The sequence below is a fragment of the Sinohyriopsis cumingii genome, chromosome 10, assembly GCF_028554795.1.
Source record: "Sinohyriopsis cumingii isolate HCF-2022 chromosome 10, ASM2855479v2, whole genome shotgun sequence".
In the NCBI taxonomy this organism is placed as follows: domain Eukaryota; kingdom Metazoa; phylum Mollusca; class Bivalvia; order Unionida; family Unionidae; genus Sinohyriopsis; species Sinohyriopsis cumingii.
In genome coordinates, this window is record NC_142970.1 from 43,131,305 (window position 1) to 43,156,311 (window position 25,007).

The 25,007-nt window shown below is 35.3% G+C and overlaps 2 protein-coding genes across 6 annotated transcripts in view; both read right to left on the reverse strand.

The window, feature by feature from the left end:
* Positions 1-5,158: 5,158 nt before the first annotated feature.
* LOC149789939 (uncharacterized) lies at positions 5,159-24,259 on the reverse strand. The gene is made up of 3 exons (XM_089972017.1): positions 23,765-24,259; positions 21,945-21,969; positions 5,159-10,335 (listed from the first exon to the last, which is right to left on the reverse strand). The coding sequence occupies exons 1-3, from the start codon at positions 24,257-24,259 to the stop codon at positions 9,653-9,655; spliced, it is 1,203 nt and encodes a 400-aa protein (XP_089828143.1). The 3' UTR covers positions 5,159-9,652.
* LOC149789940 (uncharacterized) overlaps positions 24,203-25,007 on the reverse strand; it is a 108,217-nt gene continuing 107,412 nt past the window's right edge. For all 5 annotated transcript variants that reach the window (XM_089972016.1, XM_089972012.1, XM_089972015.1 and 2 more), the window contains one exon: positions 24,203-24,338. In XM_089972016.1, the coding sequence (XP_089828142.1) occupies positions 24,306-24,338 (33 nt within the window). In that variant the 3' untranslated portion in view covers positions 24,203-24,305. The remainder of the gene's footprint in view (positions 24,339-25,007) is intronic.

Sequence of the window (25,007 nt, forward strand, 5' to 3'; positions counted from 1 at the left end):
ATTTGTCCCAATGTATTGTCATTTACATGCAAATAGGCATAACAAAAAGTCTTTCAGTCAATACTCCATGTTGGTATGACCATCCATTCAGGAAGAGTAAAGATACAAAATATCTTCAAGATGGCTGCTGTAGTGGCCATATTGGATGTATGAGCAGCACTAATTTCATTTAAAACCTTCTAGACCTTGTGTTGAAGGTGTGCATAAAGTTGTGTATTTTTCAGTTTCAAATGATTTTTTTAAAATTAAACACTAAAACAGCTAATTAACTTACTCTTTTATTTGTCAAATGTTTGATCTGTTTCTGGTGGGTCACAATCATAATTATTTCCAACAACAGATGTGAGGGCATATGCTTATTTTGTTTTAGAATACTTTGTTTTCATCGTAGTTTTTATGATGTATTAGAAGCTACTGTATTTCAACAGGTATATCAATTAAATCTGAAAGAATTTTTCTCTCAATTGGTGTTTAGACTGGACCTTGATTTGCCTAGAGAAAGACAAAAAAATGTTGAATTTTATGATTGAATTTATGCAGATTTCTTACTCATGTATCTGTGTTTTGATCATGTCTGATAGTATATGAATGCTTGATTTTATACAATAAAACTGCAAGCATATCAACTGTCATTTGTTGCAACTAAAGTTAAACTGGTTTACTTTCTTTGTTTATACACTACAAAATGCAAGTTTTAGTTCATTTCATCGATAATGTAGGTGGCACCTGATAACAAAATTAGACATGAAGTTTAAAAATCAGCTGTTTATTTAAGCAAAGCCATACACATAAATTGTAGTATGACATTTCAGACATCAGTTACTAATACAAGTTAAAAACCGTGTACACCCAATGAATTTACACGTTTAAACCCTTACACCACACACAAATGTGTCAGTGTGGCTAAAAGGTATGCAGCAAAAAGTAATTATAATGCTTGTGTAATAAACGTCTAGCATAAATAATGTTATGAATTTCTAATTCTTTAGAAATACAATTACTAATTCTTTGTACATGTGAACGGTGACATTGCGAATGCTCCAAGATCATCGAAATATAAATGTATTTCAAGTAAGAAAAGGAATGCCTTGCTGTCCTTGATATATTGCATTGCATATCAGGGCATTACATATATTTTCAAGCCACTCCTAGAAGAATAAATGGCCTCCACATACTATGGACTTGACATCAGTGGATATTCAGAAGAAATCAAAGCAGTAACCATTATCAACTCTGTCATAAAATATTAGCGTCAGAAGATCAGGACAATTTATGTTTGGGAAAGGTGCATTTCCATCAAACAATGCTATCTGACTTGGCGTGTTGTACTTAACAGCTAAACTTATGGTCCTGTCATGAACAATAGAAGTTTTGAGAATTGTTCATTATTAATCTAAAGATAGAAATGAGAAATAATATGAACACCTTTCAAATCTTAGATGTTATGAGATTTTAATTTCCAACAAATATTGACATTCTGCATAGATGTCACATCATGTATTATTATGTACCCGTTTTTGTAAGGGAAAATATAAAAACAAAATTTGTATAATCATAGAATAAATTAACAAAACATAAACGATCAGATTAAAGAAGGGTCAACAACCAAATCGCAAAACAGATCTATTATATTCTTTGAATCCATATATTAATGACAGCAATGTCCTGTCTGACGGTTCAAGCGTTTGGCTCAACTGAATCAACATTCATAATTTCTTCGCAATGCTGATGTTCATGTTCATTAACAGACATCATATTTTGACCCACCTGGTCCTTGGCGGAGTTTAAAGAACTATTTGGCATTTTAGTTTTGCAAAGTGTTTCAATTATTTTACCGTTGGTGTAGCTGGCTGTGAGGAGTTGCTCCACAACTGGCCATGGTTCATTTGTGAGTCCTAATAATAAGTTTTGCTAGCTTTTCACATACTGCTTGGTATTTGTATTACATGTGCTTGCTTAAGTTGCCTTTACTAATTTACTATGGCATGCAGGTGTTTGATGGAATAAACACAGCCAATATGTTTATTATGGCAATAATTTTTAACATAGTCTAACGTTAATAGGATCAGAAACTGCATCACATGAATCATGGCTATTATTTCATTAACTACTATTTCCTTAATAAAGGTTTTGGGTTTTACCACAATATGTATTGGCTTGTTTACTTTGGCAAGTATTTGCCAGCACCACCAATAATACTCGCCAGTAGAATCATATGGTTAGCAAATCTGATTATATGACTTTAATCCAAAAGCACATTATACCCTTTGTGTCATATTATATTGTTGTGTGGGCCTTTGATATATATGCGCCTAAGTGAGTGACATTGCAGAAAGATGGACTGAGTATTGCAAAGAACTATACAACAATCAGCCCACATGAGACCCAGAGTAGCTTGCAGTTCCAAACTCCTCAAACGATGATGATTTTCCCGTTCTCAAAGAAGAGGTGGAGTCAGCAATAAGAGCAATGAAGAATGGGGAGGCAGCTGGAGTAGACAACATCCCAACTGAACTTATCAAGAATGGGAAGGGAATCAGTGATAGATCTACTAACAAAAATCTGCAACAAGATCTAGCAGACAGGTGAATGGCCAACACAACTGACCCAGTCATTGATTTTAACACTCCCCAAAAAGGCAATCTCCAGCTGTGCCAAAATTACAGAGCTATCAGTTTGATCAGCTATGCTGAAGATCATCTTGAACAGACTGAAACCACAAGCAGAATAAATAATCGCTGAAGAACAGGCCGGGTTCCGGAGTGGAAGAAGCACAACAGAACAAATATTCAATCTCAGGGTTCTGTACTAGCAACACCAACAAGACAGCTATCATGTGTTCATAGATTTCAAATAGGCCTTTGACAGAGTGTGGCATGAGGCATTGTAGGTCACAATGAAGAAGTACAAAATGGGTCAAAACTTGACCAATACCATGAAGCAGCTGGTACGCCAAGGCTACAGTGCAGTAATTGCCCAAGTTTCTGTGGGAGACTGGCTCCAAACAACAGTCAGCGTACGTCAATGCTATCTCCTGTCACCCACGCTTTTCAACATCTACTTAGAGCGCATCATGGGCGAAGCCCTGGAAAACCACTGTGGGACAGTCAGCAGTGGAGGACGTAACATCAACATCCGCTTTGCAGACGACACTGATGGGCTGGCAGGCAGTGAAGACGAGCTTGCTACCGTAGTGACATGGATACAAGCGCTGAGAAGACAAAGATGATGATAAATAGTTGCAAACAAATCTCAACTACGATTAAAGTCAGAGGACAGGAGCTGGAAACCGTGAGCCAGTTCAAATATCATGGTTTCATAATCACCGAAGAAAGATCAAGAGCAAACATTTTATCAAGAGCAGCACAAAAAACGGCAGCTATGTCAAAGCCAAGACCCATCTGAAGAGACAAGAATATCTGTCTGAAAACTAAAATTAGACTATTGCGAGCACAAGTCATCTCAATCTTTTTGTATTCATGTGAGGCCTGGACCCTGACAGCAGAATTACAATGGAGAATCCTGAAACTTGAAATGAGATACTACAGAACCATCTGTGGCATCTCTTACTGGGACCATATCACAAATGATGTTGTTTTTGTTGTTGTTGTTGTGGGGTTTAACGCCATGTTTCAGAACACGATCGGCTATACATGGCGTCGAGTATTAATGGTGGATGCAGAACCCGGGAAAACCCTGGAAAGAACCACCGACCCACGAGAAGCTACTGGCAAGCTTTCTCACATACCTACATTGGCTGAATCCAAGACTCGATCTGACGCAGACAGAGGTGAGATGGCAGTGATCCATAACGGAGAGTGTATTAGACCACTCGGGGCCCCCATCACAAATGAAGAAGTGTGTAACACCATCAGGTGCAAAGTAGGCCAATATGAGGACCTCCTCATCAAAAAGAGAAAGTTGAGATGGTATGGCCATGTCACTACAGTCAACAGCGTATACACAACCGTCTGGCAGGGCAGTGTCCAGGGTGCAGGAGAGGTAGACAGAGAAATAAGTTTACTGACAACATCACGGAATGGACCAGGAACATTTTTGCAGAGACACACGAATTGACACGTGATCGAGAAAAGCAGAGGGAATTGGTCAGATGTTCAGCAGCTCAGCGCCTCGACAACCACATAGGGTCAAGATACTGATGATGATGATGATGAAGCTACGCAGTACAGTGCGCTGTAAATCATACATGTGTTACCTATATGACAGCTGCATATAAGACTGTCTGTAGAATGTAAAGCCATGCAGTATATGTTAATGATCAATGTCCATTTTACCCTTTTGTACACTTCAGTTATACACAGACAGCTTTAAGAGCAAAATCTGATCTTTACAGTTGTAAGATGTTTTGTATGGAATAATTTGTATGATGTAAACTTCAGTGATTGGCAAACATCATGTAGATATACAGCTGCCATTCTGTAGATTCACGTCTGAGAGCAATCAAAGTTTAAATCATTCTGATCACTGATTATATGGAATGAAAAGACTAAATGTAATATCTGTAAAAATGCACACCCACCCACCATGATGACAATTAATATTTATGATACCATATTTTCTTTATCTGTCCCATTTTTGTGATATCAAGTGCCCTACTGGTTGCACCATTAATTTTAAGAAGTGCATCAGCTCCAAAGCAGCATTCTCTGTATTCCTACCTCTGTATTTCATTTTACAGTTTAATGTTTACCAATAGTGATGGTCTTTTGTGAAAAATGTGAATGTATCCACATACTAAATTCAAATTTAACCAATGCCTTTTGAAACGCTTGGCTTGCACATATTTCAAGTTATGCATATGCTTGTTTTCGAAACATGTATTTAATTATTATGATGTGTTTGTTGTTGTTGTTTTTGTGGGGTTTAACGTCATTTTCGAGCACAAGATAGGCTATAGATGGCGGCCAGTATTTAATGGTGGAGGAAGAACATGGGAAAACCCAGAAAGAACCACCGACCAACGAGAAGCTGCTGGCAAGCTTTCTCACATACCCACGAAGGCCGAACCTGAGACTCGAACTGACGTAGACAGAGGTGAGATGGTTGTGATCCGTAACGGCAAGCACTTTAGACCATTCGACCACTCGGGGCCCCCTTATGCTGTGTTTCTAACACTTGCAGATCATGCTTTTGTGATAACTCATTTGCGTTATGTTACGAGGTTAAACAGCTCATTAAAACTTGTTGAATTGTTGCTTTACATGCCGATGTGAAATAAATCTCATCTGTAAATTTTGAGATAATTAACTCACCACTACGTCAATGAGGCAGTGTGAATTGCTGACCTTTATCAACTCGAAATCTAGCAGTTCATTGACTATGTCAACATCACTTCAATCATCTGCATTTGATACATCAATGATGTATAAATACACATCAGATGCTATGTCTGACTTATTAATACCTTCATAGTCGTAATTTTAATCATCCAAACTAATGAAATCCATATCCTCCATTCTGGATAGTTGAGTTACATTAGTAGATTATGACCAGAAACAGTTTTTAAATGGTGGCCACAAAATTGTACCTAATTCTCATCAACCTCAATACACGTAGTTTCTGATTGGGATTTTTATAAAGCTATTCCATACATGCCATTACTACATAGCCAATACCTCACCCCATTGAATGATAAAAATTTCGTCCTGCCATTAGGATGGATAATTCAGAACTATGGATTGCCCTTGCAAGACATCTCTAGGAGTCATCGTGGATCATTCATTAGCATGCTAGATTGACGACAGAAATGATGTTGGCTTGGATCCTAATATAAGACTAGCCATGGCCATCTGCCGTGGTGTGCTTTTTGGCAAAGCACTTTGCTTTGGCACTATATTGCTAAATTGTTTTACTGTACCCTAAAGCACCACATGAAATAAAACCAAGACACCGCCATTTGTGGAGTGACAGGAAAAAATGTTTGCAAATCTAATACATACTTCAAGAAAAATGTATTTTTTTAAAAATAGATATAACTTGGAAAGAAAGAATCCAAGCTCTTTATGATGTAATTATATACAACAAATTTAATCTGCTAGAAACGAAAACCTAAGTGGTAACAAGCATGTCTTCTCAAATGACAGTCAACATACAGTGGATGCAAGGCCATACAATAAGGTCAGCTAGTCAGAGACCAGCTGCCATGTGAGCTAAATAAAGTACAAATATGAATTGAACTGCCTGCAAATATTTTGCTTATACTGACTAAGGAAACTCATGTAAACTTGACCTCTGACCAGAACTCTGATGGTCAACCAGTGATAAAAACAGGAGATATTTCTCTATAAAAAATATTTCATCCCAAAATAGTAGGATGAATAAATAGATGAACGCACAATGACTGACGTGACAAACATGTGAATACATTCTGACGGTATCCTGTATTGCAACTTGTACATATGGATGGACAGATATGGACAACATAATACCCCATAAGCTCTTCTGACATATGACCAGCAGAGGTAAAAACTACATGTTATTAACAGTCATACATTACCTCCTAGTCAGGACTGCATCCAAAGAGGAAAAGCGCAAGATGCAGCAAAAGCCTTGGCCCGTTACAGTTGTCATACATTAGCAGTACTGCATGTTACATATTGCATATAGTAGTAATATTACCCATTACAGTTTGCATACAGTAGCAGTAATACCTATTACAATTAGCATACCATGGCAGTAATGCCTATTACAGTTAGCACACAGTAGCAGTAATATATATTCCAGTTAGCACACAGCAGAAATACATATTACAGTAAGCACACAGTAGCAGTAATTCATAATACAGTTAGCACACATTAGCAGTAATATCTATTACAGTTAGCACACCATAGCAGTAATACCTATTGCAGTTAGTATACCATGGCAGTAATACCTATTACAGTTAGCATACCATGGCAGTACTGCCTATTACAGTTAGCACACAGTAGCAGTAATATATATTCCAGTTAGCACACAGCAGCAATGCCTATTACAGTTAGCACACAGTAACAGTAATACCTATTACAGTTATCACACAGTAGCAGCAATACCTATTACAGTTAGCAAACAGTAGTAATACCTATTACAATTTGCACACAATAACAGTGTGTGTGTGATTATTGTTTTTAACTTCGCTTTTAAAAAATTCAGTCATATCGGTATGATGTCTGCAGTGTGGCAGTTTATAGCGATGTCTAGCACTGGGGCATCATGCCACATATGTAGCATGATGTCCTACTGAGTAACATTATCCCGACATCAGGCTAACCAATCGTAACACTAACCTCTTAATGCTGAGGGTCCAGCGAGGCAGCTGTTATTACCATATTTGTAAGTCTTTGGTATGACTTGGCCGGAGTTTGAACCCATGACATCCCGCTTCCGAGGAGGACGCTCTAATCACTAGTCCACCGGAGGTGTCCACAATAACATTAATACCTAATACAGTTAGCACACAATCGCAGTAATAACTATTATATTTATCATACAGTAGCAGTAACACGTATTACAGTTATCATATAGTAGCATTAATACCTATTACAGTTATCATATAGTAGCATTAATACCTATTACAGTTAGCACACAGTAGCAGTAATACCTATTACGTTTAGCATATAGTAGCATTAATACCTATTCCAGCTTGCACACAGTAGCAGTAATAACAATTAAAGCTAGCATACAGTAGCATTAATACATATTACCGTTAGCATACAATAGCAGTAATACCTATATCAGGTAGCACTCATTAGCATTAATACCTATTACAGTTATCACACAGTAGCAGTAATACAAATTAAATTTAGCATACAGTAGTAGTAATACCTATTACCGTTAGAATACAATAGTAATAATACCTATCACAGATAGCACACATTAACATGTATACCTATTACAGTTAGCACATAGTAGCATTAATACCTACAACAGCTTGCACACAGTAACAGTAATACCAATTAAAGTTAGCACACACCATCAGTAATACCTACTACAGTTAGCACATAGTAGCAATAATAATATTATAGTTAGCACACAGTGGTAGTAATACCTATTACAGATAGCACACATTAGCATGTATACCTATTACAGTTAGCACATAGTAGCTTTAATACCTACAACAGCTTGCACACAGTAGCAGTGATACCAATTAAAGTTAGCACACACTATCAGTAATACCTACTACAGTTAGCACAAAGTAGCAATAATACCTATTACAGTTAGCACATAGTAGCAATAATACTATGACAGTTAGCACACATTTGTAGTAATACATATTACAGTTTAACTTTGCAGTGTTTTCTATCATAAAATTCTTCAGCAGTGACGTTACAAATACTACATAATTTAATTAATAAACAGTCAACTAGCAATCAGATACAAATTAAAAAAATATCTGCTATCCTGAATATTTTAATTACAGAAGCACAACTTCATCTCTGAATGATGTCTTAGGTTGTAAGAATTCAAACAAAAACATCAATGCTTGAGTATTATTTTTATATTCAAACAATAAAACAGTCAGTTAATCAGCAAGCGATGTGTTATGTACACAAACTGATAAATTAATTGTTATCAAATTAAATTGTTCTCCAATTTTTTTTTTATGCCAAAAATCACGATTTCTACTGCAATTTACTAACTGGTCCATGGTTTAGAAAGTCATACCCTAAGTTTTCATGCTCATGAGTCAACTGTTCTGCTGGCAGAAAACACACAATCTAAACCATTTCAATCAGTAGTCAACAAAAAAACTCTTCAAGTTTAATCAGTTGTCAAAGAAATATACTGGTTTAACCTTAAGAAAAATATAAACTGTTAATGTTGTATGTTCCACACATTTCCTCCATAAGAGAGGTTCACGTAGTCCAGGACTTTAACCAGTTTCTCAAGTAAATTGGAATATGTCCTGACTCAGGGTCTGAATATTTGTTAACTACCTGATAGAAATAGTTCCTTCCAATCAAGTATCAAGAACATGCATGCTATTCAGTCAGCCTGGATATATTCTTTCTTGAGCTTGTACAAGTTGTCTCAGATTATTCCTTATTGTCCAGTTCTTGTATGTTTGTTGATTACTTTCCCAGAACTGTTTCTTGCTTTGAAGAACTCATGCTTAAGACTTGTTCTTAAAATTTTCCTTTAATGGCTCACTTCACTGAGGTGGTTTCTTCAGATGAAAGGCATAACAGTATGTGACTTAGTAATCTTTCAATTCAATGGTTTCACATTGTTATGAATTAAAATGAATTCTGCGAATGCTTGTTTAAAGTAATGACAGTCAGTGACTTAGTTTAATTTATGTGATTTACTAATGTATCTAGGGTATATTTTGGAGTCAGATCCTTGAACCAAACCATCTGTTTGATTTGTTGAGGTAGGACTGAATATATATTGCTGATTCTTCTGTATCAAGCTCACAGTCATTCCACCATATGTATAACTATATCCAAAAAGATGATATTTACAAACAAGTGGAATGGTTTCTGAATCATACTACAGATCTGGTGTATGTAATTGTATGCCACTGAATTTCCTTCCAAACTCAATATTTCCTGTCTGCAAATAATTCTTTAAGACCATTTAAATCAGTAGAATCGTTTTGTCAAAGTTTCTGTCTCGTATATATTGCTTTCTTATACTGATGGATTTTTCTCCATTATTTTCCCTCACCCTCATCTTTTGTTTTCTTCAGCTCTAGAGCTTCTACCCTAGATTTCAAAGCCTGAATTTCACCTTCAGCAGTTCCTACGGATCCCTTAACTGTTTCTATTGTGCTAAACCACGTCTTAAGGATATCCAGATATGATCCAGTAGGGATTGCTGAAACTTGAATGTGCTGAATTTCCTGTGATATATCATTCTGAAAATTGGGGTCTCCACACTGCTGACTGAGGGTTGTCAATGTTGAGCTGATGCTATTCCAGCAGGTCTGATACTCCATGGCATTCATCTTGCATGACTTAGCATGTCCATACAGGTTGTTCCTGTCTTCTCGCAAATGTTTAATCATGTCCTTTTCCTGCTGAGTCAGGGAAGGTACAATATTGTTAAAGAGAGCGGAAAGAAGTGTGACATCATAGTCGTCTATGTTTGTATTGCCTCTATTTGGTGGAAACAGGATATCCAACTGAGACTGGTGTAACACTTTTCGTTTAAGAAGACTGTTAATGGTATTCCTGTTTTTGGCAAGATACTGGTCCAAAGTGCAGGTCGGGGTGACTGTGTGATGACTTAACAATTGTCTCAAAACCCTGCATCCAACATCAACCAACAGATATGCCAGACGCATGAACCTGTCTGTGTCACCAGCTGGAGGAGGTGGCATGGGAACAGCAGAAGCTGAAATATGGCAACAGTTGTACAAGGACTTAGTACACATATACACAATGTAATGGCAAATACAATTACCTCAGGTTATGTAGACTACTATCAACAAACAAGAGAGGATTTTTCTACTTAATTTAGTATGATTATAATTAACAAAGTACAGTGGATTTCTCCTGAATTTACAAAGATTATAATAACAAAGTATAATGGATTTCTGCTGAATATTAACAAAGTATACTGGATTTCTGCTGAATTTACTAAGATTATTTTATTTGCATGGAATCACAGCACAGAAATTAATATTATAATTGCTAACACTATATTTTACATAATATCACAACACATGAATTTATATTAATTTATTAACAATATATTGTAAATGAAATCACAACACATGAAGTTCTATTGAAATTAACAGCACGATATTGTCCATGAAATGGCAACACATGAATTTCTATTGATTTTACCAACACTATATTTTACATGAAATCACAACACATCAATTTCTATTGAATTTCTTAACACTATATTTTGCATGAAATCAAGACACATGGAGTTCTGCTGAATTGTACTAAAAATATATTCTATATGAAATCATGATACATGAATTTCTACTGAATTTACTAATACTGTTCTACATGAAGTCACGATACACGAATCTTTACTGAATTTTTCTAACACTGTTCGACGCAAGATGACAAGATGCACAGATTGCATGATGCAGAAAATTTGCTTTTTCTGTGGATTTAATATATTTATTTTCCTTTTCTAACCACATATCCACGATTATTATATTTTATATGAATATCAATAAATGCTAATTGCTTTCAGGTCTATTTAAATGATGTAATAAGAAATGTTTTGACCTATGTTTAAAACAGCATCTTCATGGTGCAGTCATGCTTTGGCTGACACAAACTACTTTAAGAAACCATTGTATTGCAACTACTAGTTAATTAATCACATACATTATACAGTATGAGACTGGTTATTAGCTTAGTAAACACCTCTAGAATATAGTGTCTGACTGGCTGCATGTGTATTAATCAGCTCTAGTATGCAGTGTGTGTCTGGTATAAATCGCATCCATTATAAAGTATGTGATTGGATGTTAGCTTATTATTCACATCCAGTATAAATTATGTCATTGGCTCTTAGCATATTAATCACATCCAGTATAAAGTATCTGATTGGTTATTAGTTTATTAATCCCATCCAGTATGAGGTACGTGATTGGTCCTTAGCTTATTAATCACATCCAGTATAACGTACGTGATTGTTACTTAGCTTATTAAAAACATCCAGTATAAAGTATCTCAATGGTTATTAGTTTGATCAAGTACAAAAGAAAGCACAAAATGTATCACATGAAACAAGTTTGGTTATATTCTAATACATTGGTATGTAAAGCCATTTCAATGTACAAAATACAAGTTCTAACTTTATTTTCCTGACCTGCATTATGTTGCTAACTGGGTACAACATAACGAACATAAATTTTGTTTCCTTTCAAACCATCAATTATATTTTTTAAATATCAATATATATATATATATATATATATATATATATATATGCATCTCGTAGAAAGTAAACATTTCCTATTACAGTATAATAAAAAAGAACAATAAACGCAAATAATTAGAATCTTGTCTTGTAACGTTGAGAGTTTAACCCTGAATTTATATGTGCCAATAAATTTAAAAAAAAAACAAGATTTTTCAAACAACCTAATACCCTTAAGACAATCTGGTTAGAATTCATCATTTAAAAACATTTTTAAAAGGGTTTATTTAAATTTTGAGAAAAGACCTTCAAAATGAAATAGTTGTATAAACAATGACTAAAATTTCTGTAATATCACCTTGTCTTCTTGCAATCCGTTAAACCAGTCCCCAAACCTGTATAGATATAGGGGCTCAAATCGTTTTTTAATATATAATACAAGGGACGAAAACTTCTCATATCAGCTCTGAGATTCAACAATGTGGGCTACAAATTTGGTTTAAAACGACTAGCAGTCCGTTTTCTAACCCGGGTTTCCTACGAATATTCCCATTGATTTTTCATATTTGGATATTTAGGTTGTGGTGTTCGGTCGTTGCAATTGCATATCGAACATTTGAAATTTGCTGCCACAGTGTAGTAGCAACATATCGTAGTCACTTACCAATGGGCCTATAAAATTTAAAATTATGTTATATCGGCTTATACCTGCATGAATTCAATAGGAAAATGATTTATTTTCTCAGAAATGGCAAGTATTATAATCGTTGTCTTTATTCTGCTGATAGACTAGACGAAACTGCGGCACTGATGAAACCTGACACGGCACACACCATTTGCATTACTAGTCACTTCACAAATCTCAAACAATGCCATCAGAAGTCCATTAGTCACGTGATATTAACAACAAACTCCATTTTAATGTTGTTGTAGAGAAATTCAATTATTTTAAATGAAAGTCAGATACTGTTTCTAAAAACCAGTAATCTGGGCAGACTGATTTATCAAGCAGAGAGCACATGTCAACGTGTTAGTCACCTGATACAATAAAATTATTCTCGGTATATATAAATATGGAACATTTGTGTTCTTTCGTTTTTGTATTTTTATTACAAACAGTACATGACTTTCATTTAATACTTTTTTATTTTTCATTTGAAAATATGGTTGTTAGATTCGTGTGCTCATGCGACTAGCAATACAAATGGTGAGTACCAGGTCACATTTCATCAACTCCGATTTTAATACTTACAATTTCTGAGAAAATAATTAATATTCATATCCATTTCATGTGTGTATCACTCGATCTAACAATGCTTAAAGTTTGCTAGGCCATCCGGTAAGCGGCTTCACTTTGCCACCAGTGTTTGCCTCTTGTAATACTAGAGTGGTTTTCATAGGTTTCACATAAGGAAAGATACAGATATCGAGCTGACTTTAAAAATAAAAGTCTACTAGATGAATCTAATCCACTGAGCATTTGGACTGACTCAGCATATGTTTATTGTGAGCACCCAAATCATACATACTGCACCCGTCGAATATATTGGTTAGAACTTGGTAAATGTAACTAACGATCAGTTTAGTAATGACTCAATTACTTGATTGTTTCAGGCATTAAGTGGTGGTGGAAAATTCCCGTGTTTTTCCTGACTTTCATCAATATTTGCGAAATTCCAGGAAATTTCATGTTTGGGAAAAAAATGATAATTTCTCAAGACTTTTCATGATTTCCCGGTAGTGTGGGAACCCTGATAAAATTAATCTTTAAACACAATTGTTAAAATAGTTACAATAGGGAAGCTACCACCATTAAAAATGTTTCATTGTCAAGATTTAAACAAATCTTTGCCTTCAGTTGGCATCACAAAACTATAGTTAAATAGACCATAGATTGGAAAGGGTGATATATATATATATATATATATATATATGCATGCCCCAAAGCAAAATGTCACAATGGGGATGATAATATATTGTTTGAAGAATTATCTCGATTCAGTATCATGAAACATATCTGATGCATTAACATAATTTAAGGAAAGGAAAACCTATTGGGCATCACCCAATGACAGCAAGTCAGAATGGGTCAATGCACGCGTTTTAAGAATTAATATAATAGGATGATTGTGCATCTAGCACAGACAGATTTATTATGTTGTGGAAAGAGTAAGCTATAAAACAGTTACATATATCTTTATCTTAGAACTTAAGAGTTATACAGATTACTGTACCACAAAATCTGCCAGGGCTGAACTGTTTCAAAAAATACATACAAGTTGCAATATACATTTAAGTCGCTTGATATTTAATGATGCTTGTCACTTTAATTTTAAACAATTACTTTCAAAATAAAAATGAATAGCGGACTGACCAGCATGCCATTATTCTCCATTTAGCACGTATACTGGACTTGTATTGAATTATGCATGCACATTGGAAATATTGTTAGCATACATCTATGCTACTTTCACATGCTGTGACTAAATTCCTTTACCCATAGCAATGAATGAATTATAAAATGTATAGAAAGTTAAAAGTTATTGGCAAGATATTTTTCCTTTTTCCCAACTAACCTCTGAAATCCAGTAATTGAAGATGACTAAGTAGAGGTAATGTGTGTGTGTGTGTGTGTGTGTGTGTGTGTGATTATGATTTGTAACGTAGCTTTAACAATTTTTCAGTCATATCGCTATAATATCTGCAGTGTGGCAATTTATAATGATGTCTAGCACTGGGGCATCAAGCCGTAAACATCTAGCATGATATCCCACCCTTTCACATTATCCTGACACCAGGTAGACCAGTCCTAACACAAAACCTCTTAATGATGAGAGCTGTAAGTACCATTTTTGTAACTCTTTGGTATGCCTCGGCCGGGGATCTAACCCACGACCTCCCTCTTCGGACGCCGGCACTCTAACCACTAGGCCACCGGATCGGTTAGTAAAGAAAATTATGGTCTTTTGATAGGTACTTATCTTTAGTAAGGCTAAGCTGTATACTCTCTAACACCATCCTGAAGGGAATTAACAATGATTTTAACAATACACAAGATACTCAACTTTTTCATAAAAGAGAAACTAGTAAGGAAATCCTGCCAGACAGGAGAAAAACCTTCACTGACTATGACCATCCATTTAGGAGTATCAACAAAATTTGCATTTAGGACAAACTAAAAATCTTCTTTTTATACAATGTTCTTGTCATCAGAAGTAGTGATAAAACGCTTTTCAGATTTGTCCCAATGTATTGTCATTTACATGCAAATAGGCATAACAAAAAGTCTTTCAGTCAATACTCCATGTTGGTATGACCATCCATTCAGGAAGAGTAAAGATACAAAATATCTTCAAGATGGCTGCTGTAGTGGCCATATTGGATGTATGAGCAGCACTAATTTCATTTAAAACCTTCTAGACCTTGTGTTGAAGGTGTGCATAAAGTTGTGTATTTTTCAGTTTCAAATGATTTTTTTAAAATTAAACACTAAAACAGCTAATTAACTTACTCTTTTATTTGTCAAATGTTTGATCTGTTTCTGGTGGGTCACAATCATAATTATTTCCAACAACAGATGTGAGGGCATATGCTTATTTTGTTTTAGAATACTTTGTTTTCATCGTAGTTTTTATGATGTATTAGAAGCTACTGTATTTCAACAGGTATATCAATTAAATCTGAAAGAATTTTTCTCTCAATTGGTGTTTAGACTGGACCTTGATTTGCCTAGAGAAAGACAAAAAAATGTTGAATTTTATGATTGAATTTATGCAGATTTCTTACTCATGTATCTGTGTTTTGATCATGTCTGATAGTATATGAATGCTTGATTTTATACAATAAAACTGCAAGCATATCAACTGTCATTTGTTGCAACTAAAGTTAAACTGGTTTACTTTCTTTGTTTATACACTACAAAATGCAAGTTTTAGTTCATTTCATCGATAATGTAGGTGGCACCTGATAACAAAATTAGACATGAAGTTTAAAAATCAGCTGTTTATTTAAGCAAAGCCATACACATAAATTGTAGTATGACATTTCAGACATCAGTTACTAATACAAGTTAAAAACCGTGTACACCCAATGAATTTACACGTTTAAACCCTTACACCACACACAAATGTGTCAGTGTGGCTAAAAGGTATGCAGCAAAAAGTAATTATAATGCTTGTGTAATAAACGTCTAGCATAAATAATGTTATGAATTTCTAATTCTTTAGAAATACAATTACTAATTCTTTGTACATGTGAACGGTGACATTGCGAATGCTCCAAGATCATCGAAATATAAATGTATTTCAAGTAAGAAAAGGAATGCCTTGCTGTCCTTGATATATTGCATTGCATATCAGGGCATTACATATATTTTCAAGCCACTCCTAGAAGAATAAATGGCCTCCACATACTATGGACTTGACATCAGTGGATATTCAGAAGAAATCAAAGCAGTAACCATTATCAACTCTGTCATAAAATATTAGCGTCAGAAGATCAGGACAATTTATGTTTGGGAAAGGTGCATTTCCATCAAACAATGCTATCTGACTTGGCGTGTTGTACTTAACAGCTAAACTTATGGTCCTGTCATGAACAATAGAAGTTTTGAGAATTGTTCATTATTAATCTAAAGATAGAAATGAGAAATAATATGAACACCTTTCAAATCTTAGATGTTATGAGATTTTAATTTCCAACAAATATTGACATTCTGCATAGATGTCACATCATGTATTATTATGTACCCGTTTTTGTAAGGGAAAATATAAAAACAAAATTTGTATAATCATAGAATAAATTAACAAAACATAAACGATCAGATTAAAGAAGGGTCAACAACCAAATCGCAAAACAGATCTATTATATTCTTTGAATCCATATATTAATGACAGCAATTTCCTGTCTGACGGTTCAAGCGTTTGGCTCAACTGAATCAACATTCATAATTTCTTCGCAATGCTGATGTTCATGTTCATTAACAGACATCATATTTTGACCCACCTGGTCCTTGGCGGAGTTTAAAGAACTATTTGGCATTTTAGTTTTGCAAAGTGTTTCAATTATTTTACCGTTGGTGTAGCTGGCTGTGAGGAGTTGCTCCACAACTGGCCATGGTTCATTTGTGAGTCCTAATAATAAGTTTTGCTAGCTTTTCACATACTGCTTGGTATTTGTATTACATGTGCTTGCTTAAGTTGCCTTTACTAATTTACTATGGCATGCTGGTGTTTGATGGAAAAAACACAGCCAATATGTTTATTATGGCAATAATTTTTAACATAGTCTAACGTTAATAGGATCAGAAACTGCATCACATGAATCATGGCTATTATTTCATTAACTACTATTTCCTTAATAAAGGTTTTGGGTTTTACCACAATATGTATTGGCTTGTTTACTTTGGCAAGTATTTGCCAGCACCACCAATAATACTCGCCAGTAGAATCATATGGTTAGCAAATCTGATTATATGACTTTAATCCAAAAGCACATTATACCCTTTGTGTCATATTATATTGTTGTGTGGGCCTTTGATATATATGCGCCTAAGTGAGTGACATTGCAGAAAGATGGACTGAGTATTGCAAAGAACTATACAACAATCAGCCCACATGAGACCCAGAGTAGCTTGCAGTTCCAAACTCCTCAAACGATGATGATTTTCCCATTCTCAAAGAAGAGGTGGAGTCAGCAATAAGAGCAATGAAGAATGGGGAGGCAGCTGGAGTAGACAACATCCCAACTGAACTTATCAAGAATGGGAAGGGAATCAGTGATAGATCTACTAACAAAAATCTGCAACAAGATCTAGCAGACAGGTGAATGGCCAACACAACTGACCCAGTCATTGATTTTAACACTCCCCAAAAAGGCAATCTCCAGCTGTGCCAAAATTACAGAGCTATCAGTTTGATCAGCTATGCTGAAGATCATCTTGAACAGACTGAAACCACAAGCAGAATAAATAATCGCTGAAGAACAGGCCGGGTTCCGGAGTGGAAGAAGCACAACAGAACAAATATTCAATCTCAGGGTTCTGTACTAGCAACACCAACAAGACAGCTATCATGTGTTCATAGATTTCAAATAGGCCTTTGACAGAGTGTGGCATGAGGCATTGTAGGTCACAATGAAGAAGTACAAAATGGGTCAAAACTTGACCAATACCATGAAGCAGCTGGTACGCCAAGGCTACAGTGCAGTAATTGCCCAAGTTTCTGTGGGAGACTGGCTCCAAACAACAGTCAGCGTACGTCAATGCTATCTCCTGTCACCCACGCTTTTCAACATCTACTTAGAGCGCATCATGGGCGAAGCCCTGGAAAACCACTGTGGGACAGTCAGCAGTGGAGGACGTAACATCAACATCCGCTTTGCAGACGACACTGATGGGCTGGCAGGCAGTGAAGACGAGCTTGCTACCGTAGTGACATGGATACAAGCGCTGAGAAGACAAAGATGATGATAAATAGTTGCAAACAAATCTCAACTACGATTAAAGTCAGAGGACAGGAGCTGGAAACCGTGAGCCAGTTCAAATATCATGGTTTCATAATCACCGAAGAAAGATCAAGAGCAAACATTTTATCAAGAGCAGCACAAAAAACGGCAGCTATGTCAAAGCCAAGACCCATCTGAAGAGACAAGAATATCTGTCTGAAAACTAAAATTAGACTATTGCGAGCACAAGTCATCTCAATCTTTTTGTATTCATGTGAGGCCTGGACCCTGACAGCAGAATTACAATGGAGAATCCAGAAACTTGAAATGAGATACTACAGAACCATCTGTGGCATCTCTTACTGGGACCATATCACAAATGATGTTGTTTTTGTTGTTGTTGTTGTGGGGTTTAACGCCATGTTTCAGAACACGATCGGCTATACATGGCGTCGAGTATTAATGGTGGATGCAGAACCCGGGAAAACCCTGGAAAGAACCACCGACCCACGAGAAGCTACTGGCAAGCTTTCTCACATACCTACATTGGCTGAATCCAAGACTCGATCTGACGCAGACAGAGGTGAGATGGCAGTGATCCATAACGGAGAGTGTATTAGACCACTCGGGGCCCCCATCACAAATGAAGAAGTGTGTAACACCATCAGGTGCAAAGTAGGCCAATATGAGGACCTCCTCATCAAAAAGAGAAAGCTGAGATGGTATGGCCATGTCACTACAGTCAACAGCGTATACACAACCGTCTGGCAGGGCAGTGTCCAGGGTGCAGGAGAGGTAGACAGAGAAATAAGTTTACTGACAACATCACGGAATGGACCAGGAACATTTTTGCAGAGACACACGAATTGACACGTGATCGAGAAAAGCAGAGGGAATTGGTCAGATGTTCAGCAGCTCAGCGCCTCGACAACCACATAGGGTCAAGATACTGATGATGATGATGATGAAGCTACGCAGTACAGTGCGCTGTAAATCATACATGTGTTACCTATATGACAGCTGCATATAAGACTGTCTGTAGAATGTAAAGCCATGCAGTATATGTTAATGATCAATGTCCATTTTACCCTTTTGTACACTTCAGTTATACACAGACAGCTTTAAGAGCAAAATCTGATCTTTACAGTTGTAAGATGTTTTGTATGGAATAATTTGTATGATGTAAACTTCAGTGATTGGCAAACATCATGTAGATATACAGCTGCCATTCTGTAGATTCACGTCTGAGAGCAATCAAAGTTTAAATCATTCTGATCACTGATTATATGGAATGAAAAGACTAAATGTAATATCTGTAAAAATGCACACCCACCCACCATGATGACAATTAATATTTATGATACCATATTTTCTTTATCTGTCCCATTTTTGTGATATCAAGTGCCCTACTGGTTGCACCATTAATTTTAAGAAGTGCATCAGCTCCAAAGCAGCATTCTCTGTATTCCTACCTCTGTATTTCATTTTACAGTTTAATGTTTACCAATAGTGATGGTCTTTTGTGAAAAATGTGAATGTATCCACATACTAAATTCAAATTTAACCAATGCCTTTTGAAACGCTTGGCTTGCACATATTTCAAGTTATGCATATGCTTGTTTTCGAAACATGTATTTAATTATTATGATGTGTTTGTTGTTGTTGTTTTTGTGGGGTTTAACGTCATTTTCGAGCACAAGATAGGCTATAGATGGCGGCCAGTATTTAATGGTGGAGGAAGAACATGGGAAAACCCAGAAAGAACCACCGACCAACGAGAATCTGCTGGCAAGCTTTCTCACATACCCACGAAGGCCGAACCTGAGACTCGAACTGACGTAGACAGAGGTGAGATGGTTGTGATCCGTAACGGCAAGCACTTTAGACCATTCGACCACTCGGGGCCCCCTTATGCTGTGTTTCTAACACTTGCAGATCATGCTTTTTGTGATAACTCATTTGCGTTATGTTACGAGGTTAAACAGCTCATTAAAACTTGTTGAATTGTTGCTTTACATGCCGATGTGAAATAAATCTCATCTGTAAATTTTGAGATAATTAACTCACCACTACGTCAATGAGGCAGTGTGAATTGCTGACCTTTATCAACTCGAAATCTAGCAGTTCATTGACTATGTCAACATCACTTCAATCATCTGCATTTGATACATCAATGATGTATAAATACACATCAGATGCTATGTCTGACTTATTAATACCTTCATAGTCGTAATTTTAATCATCCAAACTAATGAAATCCATATCCTCCATTCTGGATAGTTGAGTTACATTAGTAGATTATGACCAGAAACAGTTTTTAAATGGTGGCCACAAAATTGTACCTAATTCTCATCAACCTCAATACACGTAGTTTCTGATTGGGATTTTTATAAAGCTATTCCATACATGCCATTACTACATAGCCAATACCTCACCCCATTGAATGATAAAAATTTCGTCCTGCCATTAGGATGGATAATTCAGAACTATGGATTGCCCTTGCAAGACATCTCTAGGAGTCATCGTGGATCATTCATTAGCATGCTAGATTGACGACAGAAATGATGTTGGCTTGGATCCTAATATAAGACTAGCCATGGCCATCTGCCGTGGTGTGCTTTTTGGCAAAGCACTTTGCTTTGGCACTATATTGCTAAATTGTTTTACTGTACCCTAAAGCACCACATGAAATAAAACCAAGACACCGCCATTTGTGGAGTGACAGGAAAAAATGTTTGCAAATCTAATACATACTTCAAGAAAAATGTATTTTTTTAAAAATAGATATAACTTGGAAAGAAAGAATCCAAGCTCTTTATGATGTAATTATATACAACAAATTTAATCTGCTAGAAACGAAAACCTAAGTGGTAACAAGCATGTCTTCTCAAATGACAGTCAACATACAGTGGATGCAAGGCCATACAATAAGGTCAGCTAGTCAGAGACCAGCTGCCATGTGAGCTAAATAAAGTACAAATATGAATTGAACTGCCTGCAAATATTTTGCTTATACTGACTAAGGAAACTCATGTAAACTTGACCTCTGACCAGAACTCTGATGGTCAACCAGTGATAAAAACAGGAGATATTTCTCTATAAAAAATATTTCATCCCAAAATAGTAGGATGAATAAATAGATGAACGCACAATGACTGACGTGACAAACATGTGAATGCATTCTGACGGTATCCTGTATTGCAAGAATAAACCAGGTGATTCTGATTAGAAACAGCTGATAGTCATACAAGGTTTTGCGTATTACTCCATTTACTGTGGGCAAGACTTAAACGATGATCAAGAAAACATGTGGCAGTACCAAGTTCAGGCTTATTATAACGTTCACTGCAGGTGAGAATTAAACATATGATCCTGATTATTACTGCATCAAACCAAGGAAATCTTCCCCACCCCAAACTCCTAGTGTCCACATAGTTTTCATTTTATGAATCACCATATCATAGTCATTAATGGGACACAGGTACATGACATGTGCCCATCCTTGCTCACATGGAGTGTAACACTGTCTGATCAAAGAACACATCATTATCACTCCGAATTCCAGCTTACAATAATATTAGATGCAAAGGAGACTAAAACGGATAAATAATGGCTAAGAATAGGTGATATTCATGTTAATTTGTAGCTATTATGTAATGTAATATACTTACAAGCATCACGGTCTCTAGGTTTTCCCTGAAAGTATAAACACGTTCTTAAATTTGTTTTGTGGTACATGCATGTTTGATATTTTCTGTATTAGACGTTGACAAAAAATTAATCTGTAGTTAAGTATATTTGTTTTACTCATCATTAGGACAAAATTAAACGTTATTATTCCTTCAAATATATACAAGTCTTGTAATTGTATTCCAGTCTAAACTATTATTAGACTCTTAATTTTGATAAAAATAATTATTTTAAAAAATGTCTTGGCTCAGTGGAATATTATTTAGCAAGATGTCGATTTTAGAATATAATGTCTTTATAATGTATAATGTTATGAGATATTTTTTGAATCCGCTATCGTTATCTCTCTCCCTTTCTTGAAAACTTTATACCCTGATGTCGGTGGAATATAAAAGAAATGTAAATCAAAGATATTCTCTTGATAATAAACACAATTTTTAAAGAATAGTCCCTTGATGCTCTACTGGATGAAAAGCCCAACAAGATAAATATAAATCCTTCTTGGAGACCCGATTTCATATGACTGTAGGTTTTGAAGGAGTAAAGATAACAATATTTTGAAGATGGGTGCTAAGGTAACCATACTTATATCAGAGTTTTGCATAAACTAATTTATACATAATAAGAAGTCTTTTAGTGAACACTAAAGTCGATATGACCAGCCATCTATGAGATTTTCAAAACAGCTGTTATGGCAGCTATGTTTGAAGTCAGATCACATTTACATTTACATCCAACCTGATATCATACACAGTCTTTCAGTGGAAACCCAAATGTGATACATTCGTTCCGCATAAGTAGTGATATAAACAAATATGATTGGATATAGGAGAGGAATCAATTTAAGTTAGTATCAACTAGACATCAGGAGTCACTTAGTAAAACCCCGTGTTGATATGAGCTAAAATGAGACTTTCTAGACTGGACTGTGTAGGTAATACCATTTTCATGTATGACCAGCTAGACATCATACGAAGTATTCAGGAGGAATACGCATACCAACATTTTCATGTATGACCAGCTGGTTATCATAATAATTATTCAGGAGGAATATGTATACCAACATTTTCATGTATGACCAGCTAGATATCACAAGAAATATTCAGGAGGAATACCTATAACAAGACTTTCATGATGGCTCTTTTGGTAGCCATCCGATTGGCATCCTTTTCAATTAGGGCAAACTGGTCAATCATAAGTATTTTTAATAAGTGAAACTTCATGCTGATAAGACCATTCAATTAGAAGGAGCAAATATCGAAATTTTCAAGATAGCCACTTTGGGGTTCATACTGGACATTATGCCAGCATGATTTTTATTTAGGACCAACTTGATATTACAAAAGATCTTCATCATGAAGACCACACATCAGCATAACTTTCCAATTACGAGGGGTAGCTATAACAGAATCTTCAAAATGACACTGTGGTGGCCATATTAAATATGAGCATCATCATTTTCATTTAGAGCATGAAATTAATGTGTGTGTGTGTGTGTATTTGTGTGTGTGTGTATGTGTGTGTGCAAAATTTCATAGCAATCCTCCAAGTACTTTTGGAAGAGTACAAACTTGTGTAAACAGAGGTGAGGTATTTCCGACAATGGACAAAAGACCATCCCATAAGCTCTTCTGGTCTGTGGTCTATGACCAGTAAATCTAAAAAGCTAATCAGAGATGAAAATTATAAATGAAACTCAAACATTCGTTTGGGCCAATATAACACAATACATTTGTACTTCCAATTGTTAATAAAACTCGCGTATAAATTGTCATTGAACACAATAATTACTAGTACTTACCTGATCTTTGAACCAGAAGTTCAACAGTTTGCCTGACTCAATTATGTTGTCATGGAAATCACAATGTACTTCTTCATTTTCTTTGAGAAGGGATACAGGGATCAGGCTATTGACACTGTCACCAGTGTATTCGGGACACTGTATGAAGTACTCAAATTTCAGGCTCTGACCAAGGTATCCAATAATCTTCAGGAGATTGGTAGTGATAAACTCTCTGACCTCAATGCACAACTTTGAAGATGGAGTCTTTTCCCTGATCCCCATTCTTATGATTCTCACAAAGATGACATGTTCTCTAAAGTACAAAATCAGTTTGTGTGGCTGGTCCAACTGAAAAACACAGCAGCCACAAAATATCATATTCTCTTGTTGATCTTCTTTCTTCCTTGTGGCGATGGGCCAATGAGCTACACAGGCAGCAAGAAGTCTATGGAAGATTGGGGATGACAAGAATTGTCCCATAAACACGTAGCATAGGACTGATGAACTCTCCATTTGGTCATTTGGTTTTGGACAGATGACCTCAGCTGGTGTTTTCTGCCTAAGCATACATGGCTAGGAAGTAATTTTCCACCTGATAAATGAATGGATTCATTTATAATATGGATATTTGACAGAGTTAACACTGTATAATTTGCAATAAACATACAATAATGTGAATAAAATATACCTGGCGAATCTACTGAACTACATATATATATATATATATATATATATATATATATATATATATATATATATATATATATATATATATATATATATATATATATATATATATATATATATATATATATATATATATATATATATATATATATATATATAAATATATATATATATATATATATATATATATATATATATATAAATATATATATATATATATATATATATATATATATATATATATATATATATATATATATATATATATATATATATATATATATATATATATATATATATATATATATATATATATATATGTTTTCCAAATACATTTGGTGATCATTTTAATGTATCTTTTTCAAAAAAATAATTAGATAAAAATGTACCATTGACAAATCTTCCAAGTATCTACTTTCAATTTCTCACAAAGGTCCCAGTATCAGACAAACAAACACTTGTACCACCAAATTGATAAAATTGCAAAACTTTACATTTTGCAGGGAAAAAAACTTAGTTTGTAACAATTCACAATACTGAAGTAGTTTACAATTAATCTAAATATTATCGCTGC